The sequence below is a fragment of the Bubalus kerabau genome, chromosome 5 (genome assembly GCF_029407905.1).
Source record: "Bubalus kerabau isolate K-KA32 ecotype Philippines breed swamp buffalo chromosome 5, PCC_UOA_SB_1v2, whole genome shotgun sequence".
In the NCBI taxonomy this organism is placed as follows: domain Eukaryota; kingdom Metazoa; phylum Chordata; class Mammalia; order Artiodactyla; family Bovidae; genus Bubalus; species Bubalus kerabau.
In genome coordinates this window covers 75,684,989-75,711,129 of record NC_073628.1, presented here as the reverse complement: position 1 = coordinate 75,711,129, position 26,141 = coordinate 75,684,989, and the positions used below count along the sequence as shown (strand labels likewise).

The window sequence follows — 26,141 nt, the reverse complement described above, 5'->3', positions numbered from 1 at the left end:
AATACTTTGGCCACCTGATGCGAAGGGCTGACTCACTGGAAAAGACCCTGATGCTGGGAAAGATTGAGGGCAGGAGGAGAAGGGGACAACAGAAGATGAGATGGTTGGATGGCATTACCGACTCAATGGATATGAGTTTGGGTAAACTCCAGGAGTTGGTGATGGACAGGGAGGCCTAGGGTGCTGCAGTCCATGGGTCACAAAGAGTTGGACATGACTGAGCGACTGAACTGAACTGAACTTGGACGGGAAGACTGGTGCACTACAGCCTTTGGTGGGGCAGATAGGAGTGGACTGAGGTGGGAGATCCTCTTCCTCCTGAGAGATAAGTCCTATTCCTGGATCACTACACCCACACCTCTGGGGAGAGGGCACCAGCCCTGGTGATTTCAAGAAGCATTTTGGTTCATTCTGATGTTCAGTGAGGGTGAGAGCCATGAGTCTATGCAGCTGCTGAAGTCACCAATGATGATAAGAGGTGCTAAAATCCATGATGAATGAGGTGCTGAGACTGAAGGATGACAAAGCAAGGTGAATGGGAGCAAATGTTTAAGGAAAGTGTGGTTCTAAATGTTTATCATTTATTTTTGGTTGCACTGGGTCTTTGTTGCTTTCTCTAGTTGTGGTGAGAGGGCTTCTCACAGTGGTGGCTTCTCTTGTGGCGGAACCCAGGCTCTAGGTACGCAGGCTTTGGGATTTGCAGCACACGGGCTTTGATTGCTCCATGGCATGTGGAATCTTCCCAGACCAGGAACTGAACTTGTGTCCCCTACCTTTCCAGGCAGATCCTTATCCACTGTACTACCAGGGAAGTCCCAGGAAGACATGCTTTTTAAAAAGGAGAAGCAGGTTTGGCAAAGAGGAGCAGGAAAAATACTTTGGCTACTTCAGGTGTGACAGGGAAAAAAAAAAAACAAAAACAGCAGCCTCCCTATGAGAGATTTCTAAGGTCAGTCAAATTTCAGATGAAGAGGATGTAAAAGGAATCCTGAGGGAAGAAGTTGAGACATAGGAAATTCACTGACAGCAGGATTTGGTTGATGTATGGCACAGGAGGAGGGTTTGAGACGGTGGCAGAAGAGAGAGTGCATCAGATCAGAGATTTTCCGAGCAGCACGGGACAAGTGTCTGGGTGAAAATGGATGATCTAGAGGTCTCAGGGGGTAGGTAACTGGGGGAAAGAGGGAGATGCAGTCATGATGGAGCTCATCCGATCACCAGCTAGTGAAAGGAGCAAAATTCAGATACAGCTCAAGAGTCTGTTTTTGGTAGACATGGGCTCACTGAGCAACTATGAAATCCTGTAGCAATCTAGGCTAGGGACCATCTCACCTGGCAAAAGTGGTCTGCTGGCTTGAGGGTGATACTTTCTAATACAGTCATGGCATTCCCTTGCTGCTACCTTAGGGTAACTCCCTATTTCCAGTCCACAGGATATTTCCCTTCTCTCCTTTGTGACTGAAAGGTATTCCCCTCTCTTCCCAGCAACTTGCTTATCAGGCTGTTAAGTCTCAGGGTCAGTAAAATACAAAGTTACCTGCTTGCAACTAAAAAGAGGGGAGGATGGGACTTCCTGGCAGTCCAATGTTTACAACTCTGAGCTTACACTGCAGGGGGTTCGAGTTCCATCCCTGACTGGGGACTAAGATCCAGAATACCACATGATTGCCTCTAAAGTAAATTAATAAATAATTTTTAAAACATAAAAAGAAGGGAAGAGTCTAGAAAGAAGAACACAAATTAATGACTCAAAATTATCTGGACTCACCATACAGAAAATACTTTGTTCAGCCAAATTTAATTGAAAATTTAAGTGAAAGTGTTCATTGCTCAGTCATGTCCCACTCTTTGCTACCCCATGGACTGCAGCGCCAGCCAGGCTCCTCCATCCATGAGATTCTCCAGGTAAGAATACTGGAGTGGGTTGCCATTTCCTCCTCCAGGGGATCTTTCTGACCTAGGGATCGATCTGGGTTCTCCTGCAGTGCAAGAAGATTCTTTACCATTTGAGCCACCAGGGAAGCCCAAATAAATAATTCTTAAAAAATAAAGAGGAAGAGGAGTCTAGAGAGAAAAACATAAATTAATATCTCAAAATTATTATTTGGACTCACCATACAGAAAATACTTCGTTCAGGTAAATTTAATTGAAAATCTTCCTTATAAGAATCCTTTTAGCACTTACTGGAATCTGAAATTATCTTATGTATTTATTGATTTGATTCAATCAAAAAATATTTGGGGAATACTTTTTATATGCCAGATGCTCTCCTAAGTGCTTAAGATATGCCTAAGGCTAAGAATGGGGCTTCCCTGATAGCTCAGTTGGTAAAAAATCTACCTCCAATGTAGGAGACCCCGGTTTGATTCCTGGACAGGGAAGATCCTCTGGAGAAGAGATAGGCTTCCCACCCCACCATTCTTGGGCTTCCCTTGTGGCTCAACTGGTAAAGAATCTGCCTGTAATACGGGAGACCTGGGTTCAATCCCTGGGTTCGGAAGATCCTCTGGAGAAGGGAAAGGCTACTCACTCCAGTATTCTGGCCTGGAGAAGTCCATGGAATGCATAGTCCATGGGGTCGCAAAGAGTCAGACATGACTGAGCAGCTTTCACTTCAAGGCTAAGAACAAGACAAGCTAGGACATTCTTCTTATGGAGATTATATTCTTATGGGACTGAGTGAACAAAATCCCACCAACCATCAAGAATATAAACAAGGAAGATGCCAGTTAATGAACCTCTTCACTTTGACTTTTCACTTTCATGCACTGGAGAAGGAAATGGCAACCCACTTCACTATTCTTGCCTGGAGAACCCCAGGGACAAGGGAGCCTGGTGGGCTGCCATCTATGGGGTCCCACAGAGTCGGACACGACTGAAGCGACTTAGCAGCAACAGATCGTTCATGAAATTTTTACCATGTATGGTAAATGCTGCCACTTGTACCCTCTCCAGAACTTAAGGTCTTGCGTCAAAAGCCTAAATAGGTTTAGGCAAATCTTGTCCATTTCTTCCTCAATTATGTTTATTAAGGTATTATTTACATGCACTAAAACTAACCAATTTTAAAAGTACAGTTTAATGAGTGCTTGAATAGAATAATGTCAGCGCAATAATTAAGATACTACCCTAAAGTGTTCTCGTGTTCCTTTAAATTAGATCCCCTCAATCCGCCACCAGGCCCTAACAACAGCCGAACTCCATTTAGACACCCTAGTTTTGCCTTTTTACAACTTCATATAAATAGAAGTGTGTAGTACGTGGGCTTCCCAGATGGCACAGTGGTAATGAATCTGCCTGCAAAGCACGCAACAGGGGTTCGATCCCTAGATTGGGAAGATCTCCTGGAGGAGGAAACAGCAATGTACTTCTAGTATTCTTGCCTGGAAAATCCCATGCAGAGAGGATCCTGGAAGGCTACAGTTCAGATCAGATCATATCAGATCAGTCGCTCAGTCGTGTCCGACTCTTTGTGCCCCCGTGAATCGCAGCACACCAGGCCTCCCTGTCCATCACCAACTCCCGGAGTTCACTCAGACTCACGTCCATCGAGTCAGTGATGCCATCCAGCCATCTCATCCTCTGTCGTCCCCTTCTCCTCTTGCCCCCTGATCTCTCCCAGCATCAGGGTCTTTTCCAATGAGTCAACTCTTCGCATGAGGTGGCCAAAGTACTGGAGTTTCAGCTTTAGCATCATTCCTTCCAAAGAAATGCCAGGGCTGATCTCCTTCAGAATGGACTGGTTGGATCTCCTTGCAGTCCAAGGGACTCTCAAGAGTCTTGTCCAACACCGCAGTTCAAAAGCATCAATTCTTTGTCGCTCAGCCTTCTTCACAGTCCAACTCTCACATCCATACATGACCACAGGAAAAACCATAGCCTTGAGCAGACGAACCTTTGTTGGTAAAGAAATGTCTCTGCTTTTGAATATGCCATCTATGTTGGTCATAACTTTCCTTCCAAGGAGTAAGTGTCTTTTAATTTCATGGCTGCAGTCACCATCTGCAGTGATTTTGGAGCCCAGACAAATAAAGTCTGACACTGTTTCCACTGTTTCCCCATCCATTTCCCATGAAGTGATGGGACCGGATGCCATGATCTTCGTTTTCTGAATGTTGAGCTTTAAGCCAACTTTTTCACTCTCCACTTTCACCTTCATCAAGAGGCTTTTGAGTTCCTCTTCACTTTCTGCCATAAGGGTGGTGTCATCTGCATATCTGAGGTTATTGATATTTCTCCCGGCAATCTTGATTCCAGCTTGTGTTTCTTCCAGTCCAGCGTTTCTCCTGATGTACTCTGCATATAAGTTAAATAAGCAGGGTGACAATATACAGCCTTGACGTACTCCTTTTCCTATTTGGAACCAGTCTGTTCTTCCATGTCCAGTTCTAACTGTTGCTTCCTGACCTGCATACAAATTTCTCAAGAGGCAGATCAGGTAGTCTGGTATTCCCATCTCTTTCAGAATTTTCCACAGTTTATTGTGATCCACACAGTCAAAGGCTTTGGCATAGTCAATAAAGCAGAAATAGATGTTTTTCTGGAACTCTCTTGCTTTTTCCATGATCCAGCGGATGTTGGCAATTTGATCTCTGGTTCCTCTGCCTTTTCTAAAACCAGCTTGAACATCAGGAAGTTCATGGTTCACATATTGCTGAAGCCTGGCTTGGAGAATTTTAAGCATTACTTTACTAGCATGTGAGATGAGTGCAATTGTGCAGTAGTTTGAGCATTCTTTGGCATTGCCTTTCTTTGGGATCGGAATGAAAACTGACCTTTTCCAGTCCTGTGGCCACTGCTGAGTTTTCCAAATTTGCTGGCATATTGAGTGCAGCACTTTCACAGCATCATCTTTCAGGATTTGGAATAGCTCAACTGGAATTCTATCACCTCCACTAGCTTTGTTCGTAGTGATGCTTTCTAAGGCCCACTTGACTTCACATTCCAGGATGTCTGGCTCTAGGTCAGTGATCACACCATCGTTATTATCTGGGTCGTGAAGATCTTTTTTGTACAGTTCTTCTGTGTATTCTTGCCATCTCTTCTTAATATCTTCCACTTCTGTTAGGTCCATACCATTTCTGTCCTTTATCGAGCCTATCTTTGCATGAAATGTTCCTTTGGTATCTCTGATTTTCTTGAAGAGATCTCTAGTCTTTTGCATTCTGTTGTCCACAGTTCATGGGATCACAAAGAGTTGGACACGGCTGAGCAACCGAACACACAGTACAGAGTCTTTTGTATTTAAGTTCTATTTTTATTGAATCTGTAATTATAATTTCCTTAACACCATCCCAATGATTCAGTAAAGATGATCACAGTCAGCTTTATCTGCAAAGATATAATGTTTTTAAACTAGTTATTTTAAAGCCACCTGTCTCACTTTTGTAAATTGCACAATAAAGTACTGTAGGCAAACATTCATATAAATATAAATATTCATATAAATATTCATATAAAGTACTGTAGGCAACTATTCATATAATGCCAAGGGCTATGACACTAAAGGCAGGGATTTTGTGGATCTTATTCCTAATCTTCTCATTTGCCCCATGATGTCACACACATACACACACGCACACACACGTAAGAGAGCATTTGAATGCTGTAATATAATATCCACCTTTCCTGTGCTTAGCAAAAAACATGTAAATTTTTGGCACAACAAGTCCAAGTCATAATATATGCATAACATTTGAAAAAATAAAAATTAAAACTGGAGTGACTTCTCAGCTTGCATAGATTTCCTTACTATTTCTATGTTTTCAAAATGGAGTTTATTGTATTTTTACAACAAAATAAAATTTCACTGTAATCATTTTGGAGAGGATGCATATAAAGAAAAAATTATGTTTATAATTAAATATAATTTGGAGCATAGTTGTATTTATTACTTCTCTACAAAATGTCATATTATAAGGATTTTGTCTTCAGATTCTCTGCCATTTCACTGCATCATTTCAACACTGAATGTGTTTTCCTTTTTGTACCTGGAAGGGATGCTAAACACAGAGGACTGATGCTATTACCCTACAGAGTTTTTCAGTGTTTATTTCTTATTGAATTTATGGGGATTGGTAGCACTTGCTGGGTTCAAAATATGGACTCAGCATGTAGCATAATTCACTACTCAGTCCTCAGACTTCTTTGTCATAGAAAACCAGGATTCTGTTTTCTGAATCTCTGATTTACAGATGGGTCATAACAACAATCTTGACATTTAGACAATGGAGAAATTTGTCTAGCCTTTCAGTCTTGTTCTGAACACTTGCTGCCTGGTGGTGTGAGAAAAACATGCCTATTTTCAGAATGATCCCAGGTCTGTGCAGAAAAGGACGCTAGTATGCAGTGTCTGGAGACTGAGTTCTCTAGTTAAGAGAGAGATTAGGGGACAAATCACCAAAAGCCAACCTCTCATTTCTCAGCAAGGGGATTTGTTTCTCTTTTCCCTCTCAGGGTCATATACAGCCATGGAGGATTAAAAGAAGCATGTAATCTTGTGAATTCTTTTTCTCTTAATACTTTTTAAATTTTTTCTGGCCACATGGCTCTGTGTGATCTTAGTTCCCCAACTAGGAATCAAACCTGTGCCCCTGACAATGGAAGCATGGAGACCTAACCACTGGACCACCAAGGAAGTCCCCGATCATAGAATTTTAATGCCTGACAAAGCCTTAGGTGTATGAGACTTGAGAGGGTTGATACTGACTATGACCAAGACCACGAAGGGAGAGGAACTGTCCAGCACTCGTAGGCCTGACTCCCAGCTCTGTATACTTTCTTCAGCACCAAGTTGCCTCTCCATGGCTAAGAAGGTGTCCTTTTCAGGCTCTACTGAAATATTAACTTCCCAGTTTTTTGGACTCCACTGCTTTGAGTGGGCTTCCCATGTGGCGCTAGCAGTTAAAAAAAAAAACAAAAAAAAAAAAACCCTCCTGCAATGTAGGAGACACAAGTGAAAGTGAAAGTCACTCAGTCGTGTCAGACTCTTTGCGACCCCATGGACTCTACAGTCCATGGAAGTCTCCAGGCCAGAATACTGGAATGAGTAGCCTTTCCCTTCTCCAGGGGATCTTCCCAACCCAGGGATTGAACCCAGGTCTCCCACATCGCAGGCAGATTCTTTACCAGCTGAGCCACAAGGGAAGCCCAAGAGATGCAAACTCTGTCCCTGGGTTAGGAAGATCTCCTGGAGAAGGGTATGGCAACCCACTCCAGTATTTTTGCCTGGAGAATTCCATGGACAGAAGAGCCTGGTGGACTACAGTCCATAGGGTTGCAAAGAGTAGGACACGACTGAAGTAACTTAGCATATACACAGCTTGAGCAGTAGTGACAGATTTTATTTTATTTTTTTGAGCTCCAAAATCACTGCAGCCATGAAATTAAGAGACACTTGCTTCTTGGAAGGAAAGCTATGACAAACTTAGACAGTGTGTTAAAAAACAAATACATCACTTTGCTGACAAAGGTCCATATAGTCAAAGCTATGGATTTTCCAGTAGTCATGTATGGATGTGAGAGTTGGACCATAAAGAATGCTGAGCACCAAAGAATTTATGCTTTCAAACTATAGTGCTGGAGAAGACTCTTAAGAGTCTCTTGGACTGCAGAGAGATCAAACCAGTCAATCCTAAAGGAAATTAACCCTGAATATTCATTGGAAAGACTGATACTAAAGCTGAAGCTCCAATCCTTTGGCCAGCTGATTGACAGAGCCAAATCACTGGAAAATATCTTGATGCTGGGAAAGATTGAAGGCCAAAGGAGAAGAGGGTGGCAGAGCATGAGATAGTTAGATAGCATCACTGACTCAGTGGCAAGAATTTGAGCAAACTCCAGGAGATAGTGAAGGACAGGGAAGCCTGGTATGCTGCAGTTCATAGGGTTGAAAAGAGTTGGAGATGACTTGGCAACTGAACAACAGCCTTGAGAAGCTGTTGTGGTATTAAATAGACATAACTTTCCTTAAAAAAAAGTAGGGATAGTCCTTTTTTGATCAAGTCTAATTTTAGTCATTGTCACAAACAAATGAAAAATGACCATTATTACCACAAACATTTCTTGAGGTAAGATAGAGTACATCGCCTACTTGCTTTTCTAATTTTATTTCAAACTTGGTTCATTTTGTGATTTCCAATAGACTCATTTGTATGAAAATAGAAAACTTGAAATTTAAGTTTTTTAAGATGGAAACTGGGCAACATTTGGCAACAACAACAGTATTGAACTCAGTGCCCTTAGGTCTTGATTTTGCACAGAAGATGAGGAATGGGTGGAGAATGTGGGAGCTTGCAAAAGAATTCATAGCTAGCTTCACCACCAAAGAAGAAGGTATCTCCACGAAGCTAGTGGTTCTCTAGTGACTTGAGATCAGGTTTCCAGGTCCTAATCTAGTCGTGTTCATACAGCTCTAGGTTGAAGTAAGTACCATGGCTTTGTCTCTGTGTATATTTACCCATGGATCTTCCCAACCCAGGGACTGAACCCTGGATCGGAAAGATCCCCTGGAGGATGGCATGGCAACCCACTCCAGTATTCTTGCCTGGAGAATCCCAAGGACAGAGAAGCCTGGTGGGCTACAGTCCATGAGGTCGCAAAGAGTCAGACACAACTGAGCGACTAAGCACAGCACAGCACATATTTACCCACAGATTATTTTGGAAGGAGTGCTATTAAATTGCTCCCGGAATATGGTTGGCTTTAAGGAAATCTTGGTGCCTTTACTGAAGAGTTTTCCTCTCAGTGTTAGTATTTTTTCCTGAACTTGCCATTGAATAGGGTTCACCATGGTAAGACTAGATATTTACAATGGCTTTGGATCAGAAGTAGGTCCCAAATGGTGACTTGTCCATTCAGTTTCTTTAATGTGAGGCATAGTAATAGCATCCTCGAGCTGGAATCTCACATTTAGAAAACCCATCATTAATAGTCTTGCTGCACCTTGAATATCCATTGATGATCTGTGTCTCACTGATAGAAAAACCAACAAAAATGGAATTGTGTATTTTTTATTTTATAATGGGATTAGGTAATGGCCCAATTATGTTCAGCCTCACTGAGTAAAGGGTCTCTCTCTCTAATTAGTGGGTGGACATTGCAGGATAGCTCTGACCTTTTGTTCCTCCTTATACTAATGGAAAAGACCTTATACTGTGTGAGGGGGGTCATAATGAGATTGTTGCTGAAATCCACTAAATAGGGTAATAAATATAGTCTGACGACTGTTGATTTTTCTGTGACATAACCAGAAGGCAATTCTGTTGACTTCAGCAAGTGCTCAGACTGTGGTAGACTCACCAATGGTAATTATTTTTTCCCTTTAAAAAGTTGGGATTTCTCCCTGAGTTTCCTTGTAAAATGGGGATCAATGGAAAGATGGGAACTGCTTCGACAAGCTTCTGCTAATTCTGCCTCCAGAAAAGACAGGTAGATAATCAAAAGGGGCATGTATGTCCTCGGCTTCACTTCAAAAGAAAATACACAGTCTTTCACAGTTAGGAATTATAGCAATAAGTAATAAGCAAGGAGGGCTCCTGAGTCAGAAAAAGGACCTAACCAATTGAAATCAGACAGGTATTAACAAGAAGACTTCCTCTGCTGATTCTTCCTCAAGCATGAGTAGAGTCCAATAGAACAGTGAAAATGGTCAGAAAAAAAGATGCAAGGCAAGATTATTAATACTACTTGCATTCTATTCCCTAACATCCCTTGAATCTACCAGTTTTTGTCCATCTGACTGCTACCACCTTAGTCAAAACCTCCATTGCCCTTGAGTGGACTCCTTACCATGGCCACCCAGTTGGTCTCTCTGCATGGATCCAGCAGATAGTAGTTTCTTCAAAATGCAAGTCAGGTCACAGTGATCTCCTACACTTCCTTGTGTGACCTGCAAGACCCTGCCACGACCTAGGGCCCAGTGCTTCTCAGCCTCAGAAGTTTGTCTCTTAAGGGGCCTTTGGGTGGTATGTGGAGATGGCTGTGGTCACCCCACTGAGGCAGACTCTTGGCATCTAGTGCTTGTGCTGCTAACCATCTGTTCATGCAAATTCATATGCCTAACACGCAGTGAGGCCAAGCAAGCTGAAACATTGGAGTTTGGAGCTGAAAATGTTTATTTCAGGGCTTTGCAAGGAGATAAGGTGGCTCACGCCCTAAAAAGCCATCAGGGTATGTGTGTGTGCTCAGTCAGGTCCCACTCTTTGCAACCCCATGGACTGTAACCTGCCAGGCTCCTCTGTCCATGGGATTCTCTAGGCAAGAATACTGGAGTGGGTTGACATTTCGTACTCCATGGGATCTTCCAGATCCAGAGACCAAACCCACGTCTCTTACATCTCCTGCATTAGCAGGTGGATTCTTTAGCCCTGTGCCACCTGGGATGCTCCGTCCTACCCCCCAGGCAAAAACATCCTTGAGTTCCGCACATACTCCCCTTCCCCCGCCAAGAGTTTCAACAAAGCACTTTTAAAAGCCAGATGAGACAGGAATGTCACCGGGTCACAGATCAGATCCTACACAATTGTCTGATTGGCTGATGGTGAGAAAGTAGTGTGGAGTCACAGGGGTATCAGTCCTTAGGCTCTAGGAGGCCTGGGGCCGTGTGCTCAGGTCATCAAGTAGTTAACATCTTTAGTTTGGTTCCAGGGTTTTCACATTTGCAAAACAACTCAGGAAATGTATATCAAATACTGTTATCTAGGTACCACAGAGAGGAGCAAAAGCAGAGGATCAGAGGGGAGAGGTGTCCTGGGGAGACCCAGGGCAATTACACATCCACAAGGCACAGGACCCTGAATATTTATTGGAAGGACTGATGCTGAAACTGAAGCTCTTATATTTTGGTCATCTCATGCAAACAGCCTACCCACTGGAAAAGACCCTGATGCTGGCAAAGAATAAGGGCAGGAGAAGGGGGCAACGACGGATGAGATGGTTGGATGGCATTATGTACTCAATGGACATGAGTTTGAATGAACCCTGAGAGACAGTGAAGGAGAGAGAAACCTGGTATGCCACAGTCCATGGGGTCGCAAAGAGTCAGACACGACTTGGTGACTGAACAGAAAGCAAAGGCGCAGGATGGAACTCCACATCAGAGAGTTTTCTGGCCCCAAATGTCAAGCACAGAAATTGCCAACCCAGCCTAGCCCTGCCCACCTCTTACCCTCATCTTGAACCACTCTCCTCCTGACTTACTCTTCAAGCATGCTGGATTTGTTCCACAAATTTTCCATCTTTCCCATTTTCAGTCCTGTGTGTCTGTTATTTTCTCTGAAGGCTATACTCTCTCCCCTAAAATTCCCCTCACACATCTTCTGAATGTCTTTTTAGGAGTTCTTTTCACAGGGAAACCTTGACCAATGTCCACCCAATCTCTTATATGCTAACAGACGTGGTTAGGGTCATTTTCTGGAGAAGGCAATGGCACCCCACTCCAGTACTCTTGCCTGGAAAATCCTGTGGATGGAGGAGCCTGGTAGGCTGCAGTCCATGGGGTCACTAGGCGTCGGGCACGACTGAGCGACTTCACTTTCACTTTTCACTTTCATGCATTGGAGAAGCAAATGGCAACCCACTCCAGTGTTCTTGGCTGGAGAATCCCAGGGACGGGGGAGCCTGGTGAGCTGCCGTCTATGGGGTCGCACAGAGTCGGACACAACTGAAGTGACTTAGCAGCAGTAGCAGGGTCATTTTCAAATCTAAGTAGGGCTGATTCTAAAATCTTTACATAATGGGAAAACTAAGATCCCATATGCTATGTGGTGCGGCCAAAAAAAAAAAAGAAAGTGGAAGCTAAAATCTACAGTATTGGTAGCTGGCCAGTGAAGAGGGCTGTGGTGGACGCAGGTTGTAGGGGGCTTAAAGCAGACATGGCTGAGTGCTGATCCTCCCCCCTCCCTGCTTAAGTTTTTTATTTGAAATGATTATTAACTGACAGACATTTTTCTCAAATAAATTCCAAGCCCCCTCTATGCTCCAGTGACTATGCCAGGTAAGGAAGGGTGAGGGGAATACTAAGATGAACATAACACGCTCTCACCTGGTGTATTTTTCAAAGTGCTGTATCATTTGTGCAGAGCAGAAGAGGAAGTGAGTAACTTGATCTCTATTGGTGTTCATAATCATACAATCATTTTTTTCACTAAGTATCTACTAAATGCCAAGCATTGGTCAAGGTGCAGGGGATACCAAAGTAAATAGCAAATACTTTTTACTCTTAAAGAACTTCCTATTCAGTGGAAATAATAGCTAATTTTACTGGGCTTCATAATTCCTGCACACAGATTGTATCTCATCCATTCCCTCCTACTTTCTCCATGAATTAGGTGTTATTATTACACTGAATTAACAGAGGAGGAAGCTGAGCTTTGGAGAAGACAGTTCAGTTCAGTTGAGTTCAGTCACTCAGTCATGTCCAACGCTTTGCGACCCCATGGACTGCAGCATACCAGGCTTCCCTGTCCATCACCAACTCCCAGAGCTTGCTCAAACTCATGTCCATCCAGTCGGTGATGCCCTCCAACCATCTCATCCTCTGTTATCCCCTTCTCCTCCTGCCTTCAATCTTTCCCAGTATCAGGGTCTTATCCAATGAAGATAGTTAAATAGAGTGAAATCTTTTGAGTGAAGGGCCCATACCTGACTTTTTTATTGTCATAACTCCAGTGGTCAGCTGAGAGTGGGTGGTCATTGTATGTTTGTTGAATGAATGAATAAACTTCTTTGCCAAAGGTCACAGCTTACAAAGTGATGTGCTAGGATTTCCAGCCTTCCAAGTTCACACTCATTCTTTCATATCACAGCTTTCAATGGTTTCATGCTTGCCTTCACTTAATGTCTGTTTGTCTACCAGGTGGCTAATCTGTGAGGTATAAGAAGGAGGTTTATAAGAGGAAAGGAGAGGGATTTCCTTGGTGGTCCAGCCTTTAAGAATCTGCCCTCCAATGCAGGGGATGTAGGTTTGATCCCCAGTCAGAGAACTAAGGTCTTACATGCCCTGGGGCAACTAAACCCCTAAGCTACAACTAGAGAAGCCTGAACACCGCAAGGAAGACCCAACACAGACTAAAAAGAAGAAGTAGAGGGAAAGAGCCACATAGGCAAAGCAAAAAGAATGCTCATGATTCTGTTTCTCTCTCTCCCTTCAGCTAGTTAGAAGCCCCTGAAATAACAGGCTGTTCTTATTGAATCCCTGTGCACCCCCTGTTAATGGCAAAGAGTATTCAATTTTACACATTGAGGAAAACTTACACAGCAGAAGGAGACCTTTAAATCTATGTTTCATTTGCACAACTATAGACCTAAATTTAAGTAAATGAGACCTCCCTTGTTAGTTGTGAAGGGTTTGATGATTTTATAAGTTCCATGAAATGCTTTGGCTGTTAACTATAGTTGACTTTTGGAAGCAGAGTCAGGAAAGTTAGCAAAGTGGAAATTATACAACAAAGTATTTTGTTCCCCTTAAATAGTTGAAAAGAGTTCTTTAAGAAACAAAAACACTAATTCAAAAATATACATATATCCCAATGTTCATAGCAGCAAGATTTACACTTGCTAAGATATGGGAGCAACCTAAGTGTTCATCATGAGATGAATGGATAAAGAAGCACACACATCTTCAATGGAATACTACTCGGCCACGAAAAAGAACAACATTTTGCCATTTTTAGCAACATGGTTGGACTTGGAGGGCATTATACTAAGTGAAATAAGTCAGACAGAGAAAGACAACTACTGTATGATATAACTTACGTGTGAACCCTTAAAAATACAACAAACTAGTGAATAAAACAAAAAAAGAAGCAGATTCACAGATATAGGGAACAAACTAGAGGTTACCAGTGTGAGCGGGGGGAGGGAAGGCATAAATTATTGGGTGTATGATAGGATCAAGGATGTACTATACAATGTGGGGAAAATAGCCAATATTTTGTAATAACTGTAAATGAAAGTAACTTTTAAAATCATGTAAAAAATAAACAACAATTTTAAAGAATTCTTTGGGGAAAAAATATTATAAGACTTATGTATACAGTATATGACGTGAGTTTGAGTGAACTCCGGGAGTTGGTGATAGACATGGAGGCCTGGGTGCTGCGATTCGTGGGGTCGCAGAGAGTCGGACACGACTAAGCGACTGAACTGAACTGAACTGATACAGTATATGAGTAATTATACTGGTGCCAAGTAGATATAAACATGTATATATGCTGTGTCATTAGTGACTTAGTTTGAATAATTATATACTGGGGATAAAAATTAGTCCCGCTATTCATGTCATGTCAATCCAACCCTGGACTAGTCATGAGCATTAGAAACCTAATACGAAGTGGTCTGCCACTCATAATTCCAAACCCTGTTCTTTTGGAGTCATTAATTGTAATTTGTGGATGTTACAGATAGTGGCAATTGCACATGTTGCCAAAATTGACATGCTTATGATTATCTAAGCTTAAACTGAGTGCTGCTGCCAGGGAGTCTTGTCTGAAAAGCTCTTAGGCATCAGCCCTGCAGGAGACAATGACGTAGTGTCTGGGGATAGGCTAACAGAAACTGCCAGATTCATTTTCACTTAAACTCCATCAAAAGTGTCTAAGCTCCAAACCTAAGCTCTAAATGTGATCAAACAGTTACATTTGCCTTTTCCTACCAACCATAAAGAGTATGATATTTGGTAAACTTTTAGAAGATGAGTGGAAAGTGGGCCCAAGCCAGCCAAGGACTGTTTTTAGAGAAAGAAATGGGATAAGGAGAAAAGCTAAGAACTTCTTTTTAACTTTGGGATAGAAAGAGAAATTAATAGAAGTTCAAAATCAATTCTAAGACACTAGAACAAAATCAAATCTCAGTGGCCTTGCTGACTGAGAGGCAGGTCCAATTTGAGAAAGGACCTCGAGATTTCTGAGTGGTGAGTCTTGCATTTAGTATCATCAGTGCCAGCTGGTCTGAGAGGTCTGTTCAGGAGGGTATGAAAGATACCAGAACAAATTCTGGCCCAGTGGACTGCTGGGAGGAACTGGGAGAAAGGAAGGAGGTCAAGTCCCTACCTGTAGTAGTTTGATGCTTTCGAACTGTGGTGCTGGAGAAGACTCCTGAGAGTCCCTTGGACTGCAAGGAGATCCAACCAGTTCATCCCAAAGGAAATCAGTCCTGAATATTCATTGAAAGGACTGATGCTGAAGCTGAAGCTCCAATCTCTCAGCCACCTGATGAGAAGGACTGACTCATTGGAAAAGACCCTGATGCTGGGAAAGATAGAGGGCAGGAGGAGAAGGGGGAGACAGAGGATGTGATGGTTGGATGGCATCACAGACTCAATGGATATGAGTTTGAGCAAACTCTGGGAGACAGTGAAGGACAGGCAAGCCTGGTGTGCTACAGTCCATGGAGTTGTAAAGAGTCAGACATGACTGAGCTACTGAACAACAATTCATTTCCTAGGGCTGACACAACCTACCACATACTAGATGGCTTAAAATAACAGACATGTATTCTCTCCTCATACTGGAGACTAGACGTTTGAAATCGAGGTGTCAGCAGGGTTGGTTTCTTTGTATGCTCTGAGGGAGGCAGCTGTTCTATGTTCCTCTCCTAAATTCTGGTGGTTGTTTGTCATCCTTGGAGTTCCCTGGCTTGAACACATGTCACTCAATTCCCTGCCTCCATCATCATGTGACATTCTCTCTGTCTCTCTGAATCTCTCTCTCTTGATAAGAACACCAGTTATTGGATTCAGGGCACACTCGAATCCAGTGCAACCTCACCATTTTATTATTCTTATCTTTTATTTTATTAAAGCTTCTTATTTTGTATTGAAGTGTAACCGATTGACACTGCTATGATGGTTCCAGGTGCACAGCAAAGGGACTCAGCCATACTCACACATGTATCCATTCCCCCTCTTCCGCTCCCATCCAGGCTGCCACATGACGTCGGGCAGAGTTCCCAGTGCTGTACAGTAGGGCCTTGTTGAGTCCTTCTTAACTTGACTTCATCTGCCTAGACCCTATCTCTGAATAAGCTCACGCCACTGAGACCAAAGATGAGGACTTGAACGGACCTTTCTGGGGGAGACACTTCAACTTACGACAACCTCTTTCCTTCTCTTATGCTAGCATGCCTTCCACCATTCTTCACCTAGCCGCCATTCATTCCTGATGTTTAACCACCCTAGCTGTCCCATGACCTGAGTATCCCCTTGAGTATCCCCTTGAGCTGAGTATCCCCTTGAGCTGAATATCTCCTTGAGTATCCCCTTGTCTCTCCCATTATGGACACTGTTCGGATTAGTGCTGGCCTGTAGCAGGTTGGATTTGTGATTTGGACTGCTGACTCTTCTTTGCTCAACAGGTGGAAGTGGGTGGGATGAGGGAGTGGGGAGAGCAGGGTCACACTTCTCTCATCATTCCCAGCCCCACACCCCCCTGCTCCCAGGTAGCATCAGTTGCATCTGGCATCTGGGTGGTGTCTGTCATCAGCAGTGAGGCCTCAGCTTGCCTCTGAGCAATGACTATGCCATTTATGAACAGTGTGCAGTCATGTCACATCCTCCTTTTCACATCGTTCTTCATTCTCTGTTATTCTCAAATTCAGACAAAAGAGAGGACCATAATAGGGACTCACAACTAAGTCCCAATACTTGGGCTTGAAATCTTTGCAATTTCCTGTATAAAACATTTTTCTCTGTCACTAATATCTTTCAGGACCGTGTGATTCTGAAGGGAGGAAGAGAGGTTTTGCTGTTGATTGCTATATAGCTTGAAACCATCCTTATTCTTTATAGTACAGAAGTGATAATCTCTCGTATTTTAATACACAATGCCAGGAGGGGAGGGGATCCAAGGGGACCATATATTGGGATTCTACTGTTTTCAGATTTCCAATATAATTGAAGGAGGGGATTCTCCCATAATAGAAGCTGTAGACCTGAGTAACTATACCAGTCCCACAAACTCAATCCTCTTTTGAATTAATTTAATTAAGCCATGATTTACAGTTTTCTTTGTAATCTTGAGGCAGGAGGTAGATACTCCCCTCCCCGCCCCGCCCCCCACCCCCCAAGAGTAAAGCAATTGGAGTTTCATTCCCTGTGGACTGAAATTCCAAGACAGAATAGCAGGACAATTGACAGAGGAGGCTGGACCCTGAGACCACATATTTCTCAATCTCAAGTCAGGAGACCTCCCCACCCACACATGCGCAGAAAGGCTCTTTGGAGGTCGAAAGGGAAGTGATGTTAAGAGATGCTTTGCCCATATGCCCCTTCTGTAGAACCCATCTTGGCTAAGAGATGCACATGCACGCATGGGAGGATCCTGAGATATGCTAAATATGGACTCAGAACCAAGCAAATCAAAATGATCGGCCAAAGGAAACCCAGAAGAAATGCCCCATGTAAGTGTCGTGAGAGCACAACTCTCTCTGAGTCTGTCCATGTGTCCACATCTCCTGTACTTTTTTTCCTCCTAATAAATACTATACTTATTTCTCTACTTTCCATCTTTGAGGAAATTCATTTCTGCCAAGCTGAAGGGCCGGGGCCTTGACCTTTGATCTAGTGTCTGGAATTCGGTGCTCTCACCGCTATGACCCAGCCTCAATCTTTGACCTGGAGCCCAAGCCCTGCTCTGAGCCACTGAAGGCTGAAGCCACCTGAGGTCAATCTGAACTTAATGTTTTTATTTTAGAATAATAAAGTACAGAATTTGAAGAAAAAAATTCTTTTCTGCTGAGATGGGAACAATAAGAACTAGAAGAGAAGAAAATTATGCCCACCTAAAGCCATCTCATCCTCTGTTGTCCCCTTCTCCTCCTGCCCCCAATCCCTCCCAGCATCAGGGTGATGCTGGATGGCATCACCGACTTGATGGACATGCATCTGAGTGAACTCCGGGAGTTGGTGATGGACAGCGAGGCCTGGCGTGCTGCGGTTCATGGGGTCGCAAAGAGTCCGACGCGACTGAGCAACTGAACTGAACTGAACTGAAATCACGTCTAAATAGCAAGAAGCAGATAAAAAGCTTTCTGCTTTGCTAGTATCCTCTTATTGTTACTATAGATAGAATATTTTAAAAGATAGAGTTATTGATACAAAAATTTTTAAACACACAATAAATTTCCAGGCATCGGAAAGGCTTTTCTTCCACTCTCTTTTCTAAAACAGAAATCCCTGGAGTAAAAAGAAAAACGACGACAACAGGAAAGTCGCATGAAAATGGACACGGAAACCACAAGACTCCCTGAAAATACTCCCGTCTTGCCTGCTTCCTTATTTGCACTGTGCTACGTTTACTGCAGGACAATCTTGTTATTGTTTCAATGTACAGACATGCAGATTTATTTATCTGGCCAAGTGCAAATACTAATGCCACTGAGAAGACAGCAGTGGTTGCTTCCAAATTCAGGACTTAACAATTTCCTGTCCCTGAAGACTTTTCCAGAGCACCATTAAATGCACAGCCACGTCTGAAATCCGAAAAAGGTTTCTGTGTCCCCCCTGGTCAGCTCTGCTTTGGAAAGAGGTCTTTCCCCCATCTCTCGGGAAGGGGAGGGGGTGCATTCTTGGCCTCACTCTAGCGTTCTTTATTTGCATGTGCTAGCTTTTTTATTGCAAATAGGGCTTTAAATCTTACTTTAGAAATGGATATTGCGCTGAATGTGGGTGCCTGCGAGGGAGAAGCTATCAATAATGTTAGTTATGAAAACCTGATCATAAGTGTTTTTAGTCCATTAGCCATTTCGCTTTATTTATGTCCCCTTTCAGGCAGGATTTGAAGCCAATATTCAAAAGATGAAGTTTGGATGAAGAGCAACACAAGAAGATATAAAACACTGTCACGTATTTTCATGCTAGAAAATATTTCTTCCTTATATAATTTTTTTTTTAAACAGCTCCTAAAAATAAGTAACCTCTGGGCAAATGAGGAATGCACAAAAGAGGAACTGGGTCAAGCATAGATATTATTTAACATTTATCTATCTATCTATTCCTTTTCTATCGTTGCATCTAATTACTTTAACCAAAGGTAAATTACAAAATTTTTTAAATTACTTATCACACCCCTCATAAACATACCCACAGGCAATTTGGACATGTTTTTTTCTCCATTTCAGCTCCTGACAGAAATTCAGCTCATGATTTATTAATAAAGTCCCGTTTGCTCTTATTTGCTGCTTTATCTTCCAAAGAGCCTGCAGTCTGAACAGTTTAACGTGCAAGAGAGAACACTTCTGGGCCTTTTCCTGGTGGACAGTGGCTGTCCAATATTGAGATTGTGTGGTTACCAATTTAATGCATCCCCAAAGCGACTGCCTGATCCTGATGCACAGAGAAGCATGTGGAAATGTCAGCCCAGGGACTTTGCTCCAAGCTTCACCCCAGCGTAGAGAGCAGAGCCATATTGAGCACGTCCAGTGATTCGCTCCCATTTCACAAAAATAATGCTCAAAGAGACTAGGAGAAGAAACCAGACTGGTGAGGAAAAGGACATCTTGAAGGATCTAACTTCCTACTGTATTAAAACCCATCATAATATAAATGCAAAAGTGAATGCATTTTTTTCCCCAGGAGGTTAATAGACATTTGGGGGTCTTTTAAGAAAAAAATCAAATGTTTCAGTTGAATGTCTCACACCAATGAGCAATGTTGTTTCTCAGTGTTGGGCTCTGTGCTTCATCTGAGCTCTGCACCCTTAATGGTAAGGCCCTGACTTTCATGTTAATTTCCATGAATGACAAGGCAGATGAGGTTTTAAGTCCTCCTGCACACCCAAATGAAGGCGAACCCTAGCATCTTGAGTCACCTAGTCCTTCTCTGTGGACTTATTTCTAATTGAATGTTAAGATCAAAGTTTAAGTTTATAAGAAAGAAAAACAAGTGCCTATAAATAGTTATTATCTGACATCCTTATGAAAATTCATGACCTGCCGTTTTATCAGAGACCTTCGAAGAATTCTAATTGTGAAGTCTGCAGAGCTATTAAATGGCTACTACACTTCAGTCTCTTGATAAGAAGTGAGTTAAATAATTGTCCTGTTTAACTTGTGCTTGTTAACCTTTAAGGTCAACTAGTTTGAACATACGTTTAATGAAATCCTGGAGCCAGAATTTATGATACTGCTGCTGAATGTTAAATTGGACAATTTACATAAGCAGGACATTAACCTTCTGAGCACTAAATAGCATTTTAGCACTTAGCCGCTGGGGACAATAAGGAACATGTTCTATATATTTGTGATTAGCTTGCCTGGAAACTCTCATGATGACCAATTGGCCTACCAAGTTTAGCGGCATAATTAAATGAATGGACTCAGCCTAAGTAAATTATCAGTGCTGTGTACAGTATATCATTATAGTCTGAAGGAAAAAAGATATGAATAATTTAATAATACATTACTAATTTATCAATGCTAAGTGACTTCGAGGAGGCTCTTTGTAGCTCATTGTTTTCAATTTGATATTTGATTGACTGCTCATATGATTAAAATTGAACCTATTTCATTTGTTACCGGGAATATATAGAAGCAGAAGATTTGATGTGTTTGTTTTTTTTTTGAGCTGAGCGGTGTGGTGTTTTCTGCCTTGGTGAGATTACAAGATACTACTACTGGGCACTGATTAGCAGATAAGGTAGGTATTTGTCACAATCAGATGTGTGCAGTCCCTACTTCTTGGTGGCTTTCCTGAGGGGAAGGTGCTAACCCTTGCTTTGTTCACAAGCCCAGCTTGCAACACAGCAGCAATTATCATTATGGCTTGGAAGGGTCAAGCATGAGGGAAAGCAATTTGCACTTCACCTAGAAATGTTCCTGCTGATTGTAGACAATCAATCCACTGGGCAGGCTGTCCAGGAGTTGCATTCTATAACCTCAGTCCAACACTTGGGTGTATTGATGGCCAAGCACATATTTGGAGAAATAGTAGCTTACCCTGAAGTATGCTGTCTTCAAAGACAGTACCAGGATCTTGTAGCTCTTCCCCGTGATATTCTATTTTGTATGAATTTGTATGTTTATCTTTTGAGATCGACTTGGTAACATACTGGTCATGCTAGTCAGATCTTTGATTTTTCACACAACTATATGTCTTGGTGTGGAGAAGGCAATGGCAACCCACTCCAGTACTCTTGCCTGGAAAATCCCATGGACGGAGGAGCCTGGTGGGCTGCAGTCCATAGGGTCGCTAAGAGTCAGACATGGCTGAGCGACTTCACTTTCACTTTTCACTTTCATGCATTAGAGAAGGAAATGGCAACCCACTTCAGTATTCTTGCCTGGAGAATCCCAGGGACGGGGGAGCCTGCTGGGCTGCCGTCTATGGGGTCGCACAGAGTCGGACATGACTGAAGTGACTTAGCAGCAGCAGCAGCATATGTCTTGGTGACTGATCTCTTAGCACACACTAATATGTTTAATTTCTTTTAAGGTTGCACAGTACTTTCTTGTATGTATTTGTCATAATTTATTTATTCTTCTGGCTCCATCAAATTTTTTGTCTTTTCCTATTACACACAATTTTAAAATCTTTGTAATACATTTTTATGTTTGAATTCAAGTGTATCCAGAAGATTAATTTCTTATTTGAAAAGAATCACTCTGATACAATTCCTGGTCATGCACTGGTTACTCAGATTGGCGCCAAACTTCCTCATTATATAAAGCAAGTTTTCCTATTAGTATGTATTCCATTTTGCTCTCAGCTGATTTAACTTAATTCTGTCTTTCCAAAGTAAGCTGTCTTTGGGTTTGATAACCAGAATTAGGAATATAGCAGAACATTAGGAAGTTAACTGAGACAGAGGATCTGGCTAAGTTTGAATCAAGTGGGCATAGTAAAAGGTTTAGACTCTGGAACACTACAGCCCTGGATTCAAGTGGTAGCTCAGCTGATTAGTAGCTGTATAGTGTGGACAAGTTACCTAGGCACTCAGTCTGTTTTTTACATTTTTTTGTGTGTAGCTAGTAACAGTATTGGCATTCATGTAACTGTACGGGAATGAAATTATATAATGTTTGTAAATGCACAGTTTCTGGCTCACACTAAGCAGTCAAAAAACTTAACTATCATTAGCTATTAATATTATTTAAATTTTATAAAATAACTAGATTGCTGAGTCAATCCCAGGCAAAATTTGATTATTCACTTTTAAATTCAAATTTAAAACCGTTTCCATCAAGCTATTGCTTGACTATTTTTACCTGGTCAGAGTAACAGCCAGACAATTTTTTTGACCTAACACTGTTTAGAACTGTCTTATAACTAGATACGGTTCAAGCTTTAGCAACTACTATATATACCTTTGGCACCCCACTCCAGTACTCTTGCCTGGAAAATCCCATGGATGGAGGAGCCTGGTAGGCTGCAGTCCACGGGGTCTTGAAGAGTCGGACACGGCTGAGTGCCTTCACTTTCACTTTTCACTTTCATGCATTGGAGAAGGAAATGGCAACCCACTTCAGTGTTCTTGCCTGGAGAATCCCAGGGACGGGAAGCCTGGTAGGCTGCTGTCTATGGGGTCGCGCAGAGTCGGACACGACTGAAGCGACTGAGCAGCAGCAGCAGCATATATACCTTGTTAGGTGAGAAAAGTATTACTAGTCAGATAAGCATTTTCAACTGAGACCTTATAGTAAAATATTTTGTAGGTGTGAAATCATTTTCTTTCACTGTTGCTGTTAACTTTATATTAATCTATAATGCAAAAGCACGCATGAATGGGATTAACCAACACATACTACCATATAGAAGAGATTAACAACAAGGATTTTACTGTATAGCACAGGAAACTATATTCAAGATCTTGTAATAAACTATAATGGAAAAGAATAGAAAAAAGAATATATATAACCAAATCACTTTGCTATACACTGGAAACTGACACAGTATTATAAATCAACCACACTTCAATTCAAAAAATAAAAGAAATTCAAAGGAAAGCATTTTAACTATATGTCAGAAATTAAATGTGCATATCTTTGAACCCAGTGATTCTACCTTAGAAATTTATATAACAGATATTTGGAAAAATCTAGAAATACTCATATTTTTGTTATATTGCTTCTACTAATAAAAAAGTAATAGAGTGAGGGAAAAAAAGAACTCAGAATGTTTGGCCTTCACTACTTTGGAACCCTCCAGGCCTATGTTTTTTTACATAGTTAAGAGAAAAGTAAAGGAACGAATCAAGTTAGTTGTCTCCCTCTGCCTAGTCTGACTGTGAAAGGCTGGAATCCTTCCTCTTGAATTCTCTAGGACGACCACTCAGATCAAAGCCCTTTGGGATATTCAGTTTCCACTTGGAATGTACCAGCCCACCTCAAAACCTGCACCTTTGCTTCTAGATGTTCCATGACATTTCAACTCAGTGGGGGAGAAAAAAACGTACTAGGATCTGGAGTCCCAGGGCTTGAGTTTGTGGCTTATTCAGTTGCTTTGCACTGGGGGAGCTGCCGAAGTCAACTTCTTCGTCTGTCAGGTTTTATAAAAGTACTGACCCTACCTACCTCACAGAAGCAAATGAACTGATAAGAGTCTTTGTAAATAACAGAACTTGGGGAAGAGTTTAGCAATTATTGTTATTATGATTTTCTTAGAGACTGGAAACAATGTTGAGTCGGAGGTAGTATCTGAGGCCAGCAAAAGAAGTCAATTCTGGAATTAACTGGCCCTTTTGTTAGACTTCCCATTCTGTCCAGCAAACCCTTTGTCAGTATGTTCAGACCAACCGAGAGCTTTTCTATGAGCAGAACTTATGTCTTACTCCAGGGTTCAGCTTGAAATTATAGATGTATATATGTGTGTTGACAATACTACTGAATGGTTTTCGTACCTTTATTACCACTCAGGTCAATACTTTGAGCTGACAGCTGAAACTGTAAAAATTCAGTTTCTTTTTAAATTTCTTTTTAGATGATTTCCTTTTTCTTTTTCCATGATCTTCCTCCTGGGCTTCCCAGGTGGTGCTAGTGATAAAGAAGCTGCCTGCCAATGCTGGAGACATAAGAGATGTGGGTTCTATCCCTGGGTCAGGAAGATCCTCTGGAGGAGGGCACACAACCCACTCCAGTATTCTTGCCTGGAGAATATCCCATGGACAGAGGAGCCTGGCAGGCTACAGCCCAACAGATTGAAAAGAGTCAGAAATGACTGAAGCGACTAAGCACACACACATGGTCTTCCTCCTAGCCTGTCTTGCAAGTCAGTCAGTCAGTTCAGCCACTCAGTCATATCCAGATCTTTGCCATTCCATGGAACTGCACCACACCAGGCTTCCCTGTCCATCACCACCTCCCAGGAACTTACTCAAACTCATGTGCATTGAGTCAGTGATGCCATCCAACCATCTCATCCTCTGTAATCCCCTTCTCCAACCTTCAATTTTTCTGAGCATCAGGGCCTTTTCCAATGAGTTGGCTCTTCACATCAGGTGGCCAAAGTATTAGAGCTTCTTCAGCATCAGTCCTTTAATGAATATTCAGGGTTGATTTCCTTTAGGATTGACTGGTTTGATCTCCCTGCAGTACAAGGAACTCTCAAGAGTCTTCTCCAACACCACAGTTCAAAAGCATCAATTCTTCGGCACTCAGCTTTCTTTATAGTCCAACTCTCACATTCATACATGCCTACTGGAAAAACCATAGCTTTGACTAGACAGATCTTTGTTGGCAAAGCAATGTCTCTGCTTTTTAATATGCTGTCTAGGTTGGTCATTAGTGATGTCATTAGTGATTAGACCATCACTAATGACAAAGGCCGCTTGAGCAAGGAAGACATTGAACGCGTGGTTCAAGAAGCAGAGAAGTACAAAGCTGAAGATGAGCAGCAGCAGGATAAGGTGTCTTCAAAGAATTCACTTGAATCCTATGCCTTCAATATGAAAGCTGCTGTTGAGGATGAGAAACTTCAAGGCAAGATTAATGATGAAGACAAACAGAAGATTCTTGACAAGTGTAATGAAATTATCAACTGGCTGGATAAGAACCAGACTGCAGAGAAGGAAGAATTTGAACATCAGCAGAAGGAGATGGAAAAAGTCTGCAACCCCATCATTACCAAGCTGTACCAGAGCGCAGGAGCCATGTCTGGGGGAATGCCAGGAGGAAGGCCTGGGGGCTTCCCTGGTGGTGGAGCTCCTCCATCAGGTGGTGCCTCCTCTGGGCCCACCACTGAAGAGGTTGATTAAGCCAGCCTAGTATATATTTGGGGGCCTTCCTTGTAGCTCACTTGGTAAAGAATCTGCCTGCAGTGCAGGAGACCTGGGTTCAATCCCTGGGTTGGGAAGATCCCCTGGAGAAGGAAATGGCAACCCACTCCAGTGTACTTGCTTGGAAAATCTCATGGACAGAGGAGCCTGGTGAGCTGCAGTCCATGGGGTCGCAAAGAGTCGGGCACGACTGAGTGACTAACACAACAAGGTTGGTCATAGCTTTTCTTCCAAGGAGCTCTTCTTTTAATTTCATGGCTGCAGTCACCATCTGCAGTGATTTTGGAGTCCAAGAAAATAAAGTCTGTCACTGTTTCCATTATTTCCCCATCTATTTGTCATGAAGTGATGGGACCAGATGCCATGATCTTAGTTTCTTGAATGTTGAGTTTTAAGCCAGCTTTTTCACTCTCCTCTTTCACTTTCATTAAGAGGCTCTTCAGTTCCTCTTTGCTTTCTACCATAAGGGTAGTGTCATCTGTAAATCTGAGGTTATTGATATTTCTCCCGGCAATTCCAGCTTGTACTTCATCCAGCCTGGTATTTCGCATGATGTACTCTGCACAGAGTGATGTACTCTGCACTTTCCAGCAGCGGCCACAGGACTGGAAAAGGTCAGTTTTCATTCCAATCCCAAAGAAAGGCAATGCCAAAGAATGCTCAAACTACCGCACAATTGCACTCATCTCACACGCTAGTAAAGTAATGCTCAAAATTCTCCAAGCCAGGCTTCAGCAATACGTGAACTGTGAACTTTCAGATGTTCAAACTGGTTTTAGAAAAGGCAGAGGAACCAGAGATCAAATTGTCAACATCCGCTGGATCATGGAAAAAGCAAGCGAGTTCCAGAAAAACATCTATTTCTGCTTTATTGACTATGCCAAAGCCTTTGACTGTGTGGATCACAATAAACTGTGGAAAATTCTGAAAGAGAT

At 42.3% G+C, this 26,141-nt stretch overlaps 1 protein-coding gene across 1 annotated transcript; it reads left to right on the top strand.

Annotated features, from left to right (window-relative positions):
- The first annotated feature begins 1,199 nt into the window (after positions 1-1,199).
- On the top strand, positions 1,200-25,192 carry LOC129654250 (heat shock cognate 71 kDa protein-like). The gene is made up of 2 exons (XM_055583761.1): positions 1,200-1,268; positions 24,736-25,192. Exons 1-2 carry the CDS (start codon positions 1,200-1,202, stop codon positions 25,183-25,185), a joined length of 519 nt encoding a protein of 172 aa, XP_055439736.1. The 3' UTR covers positions 25,186-25,192.
- Positions 25,193-26,141: the final 949 nt, after the last annotated feature.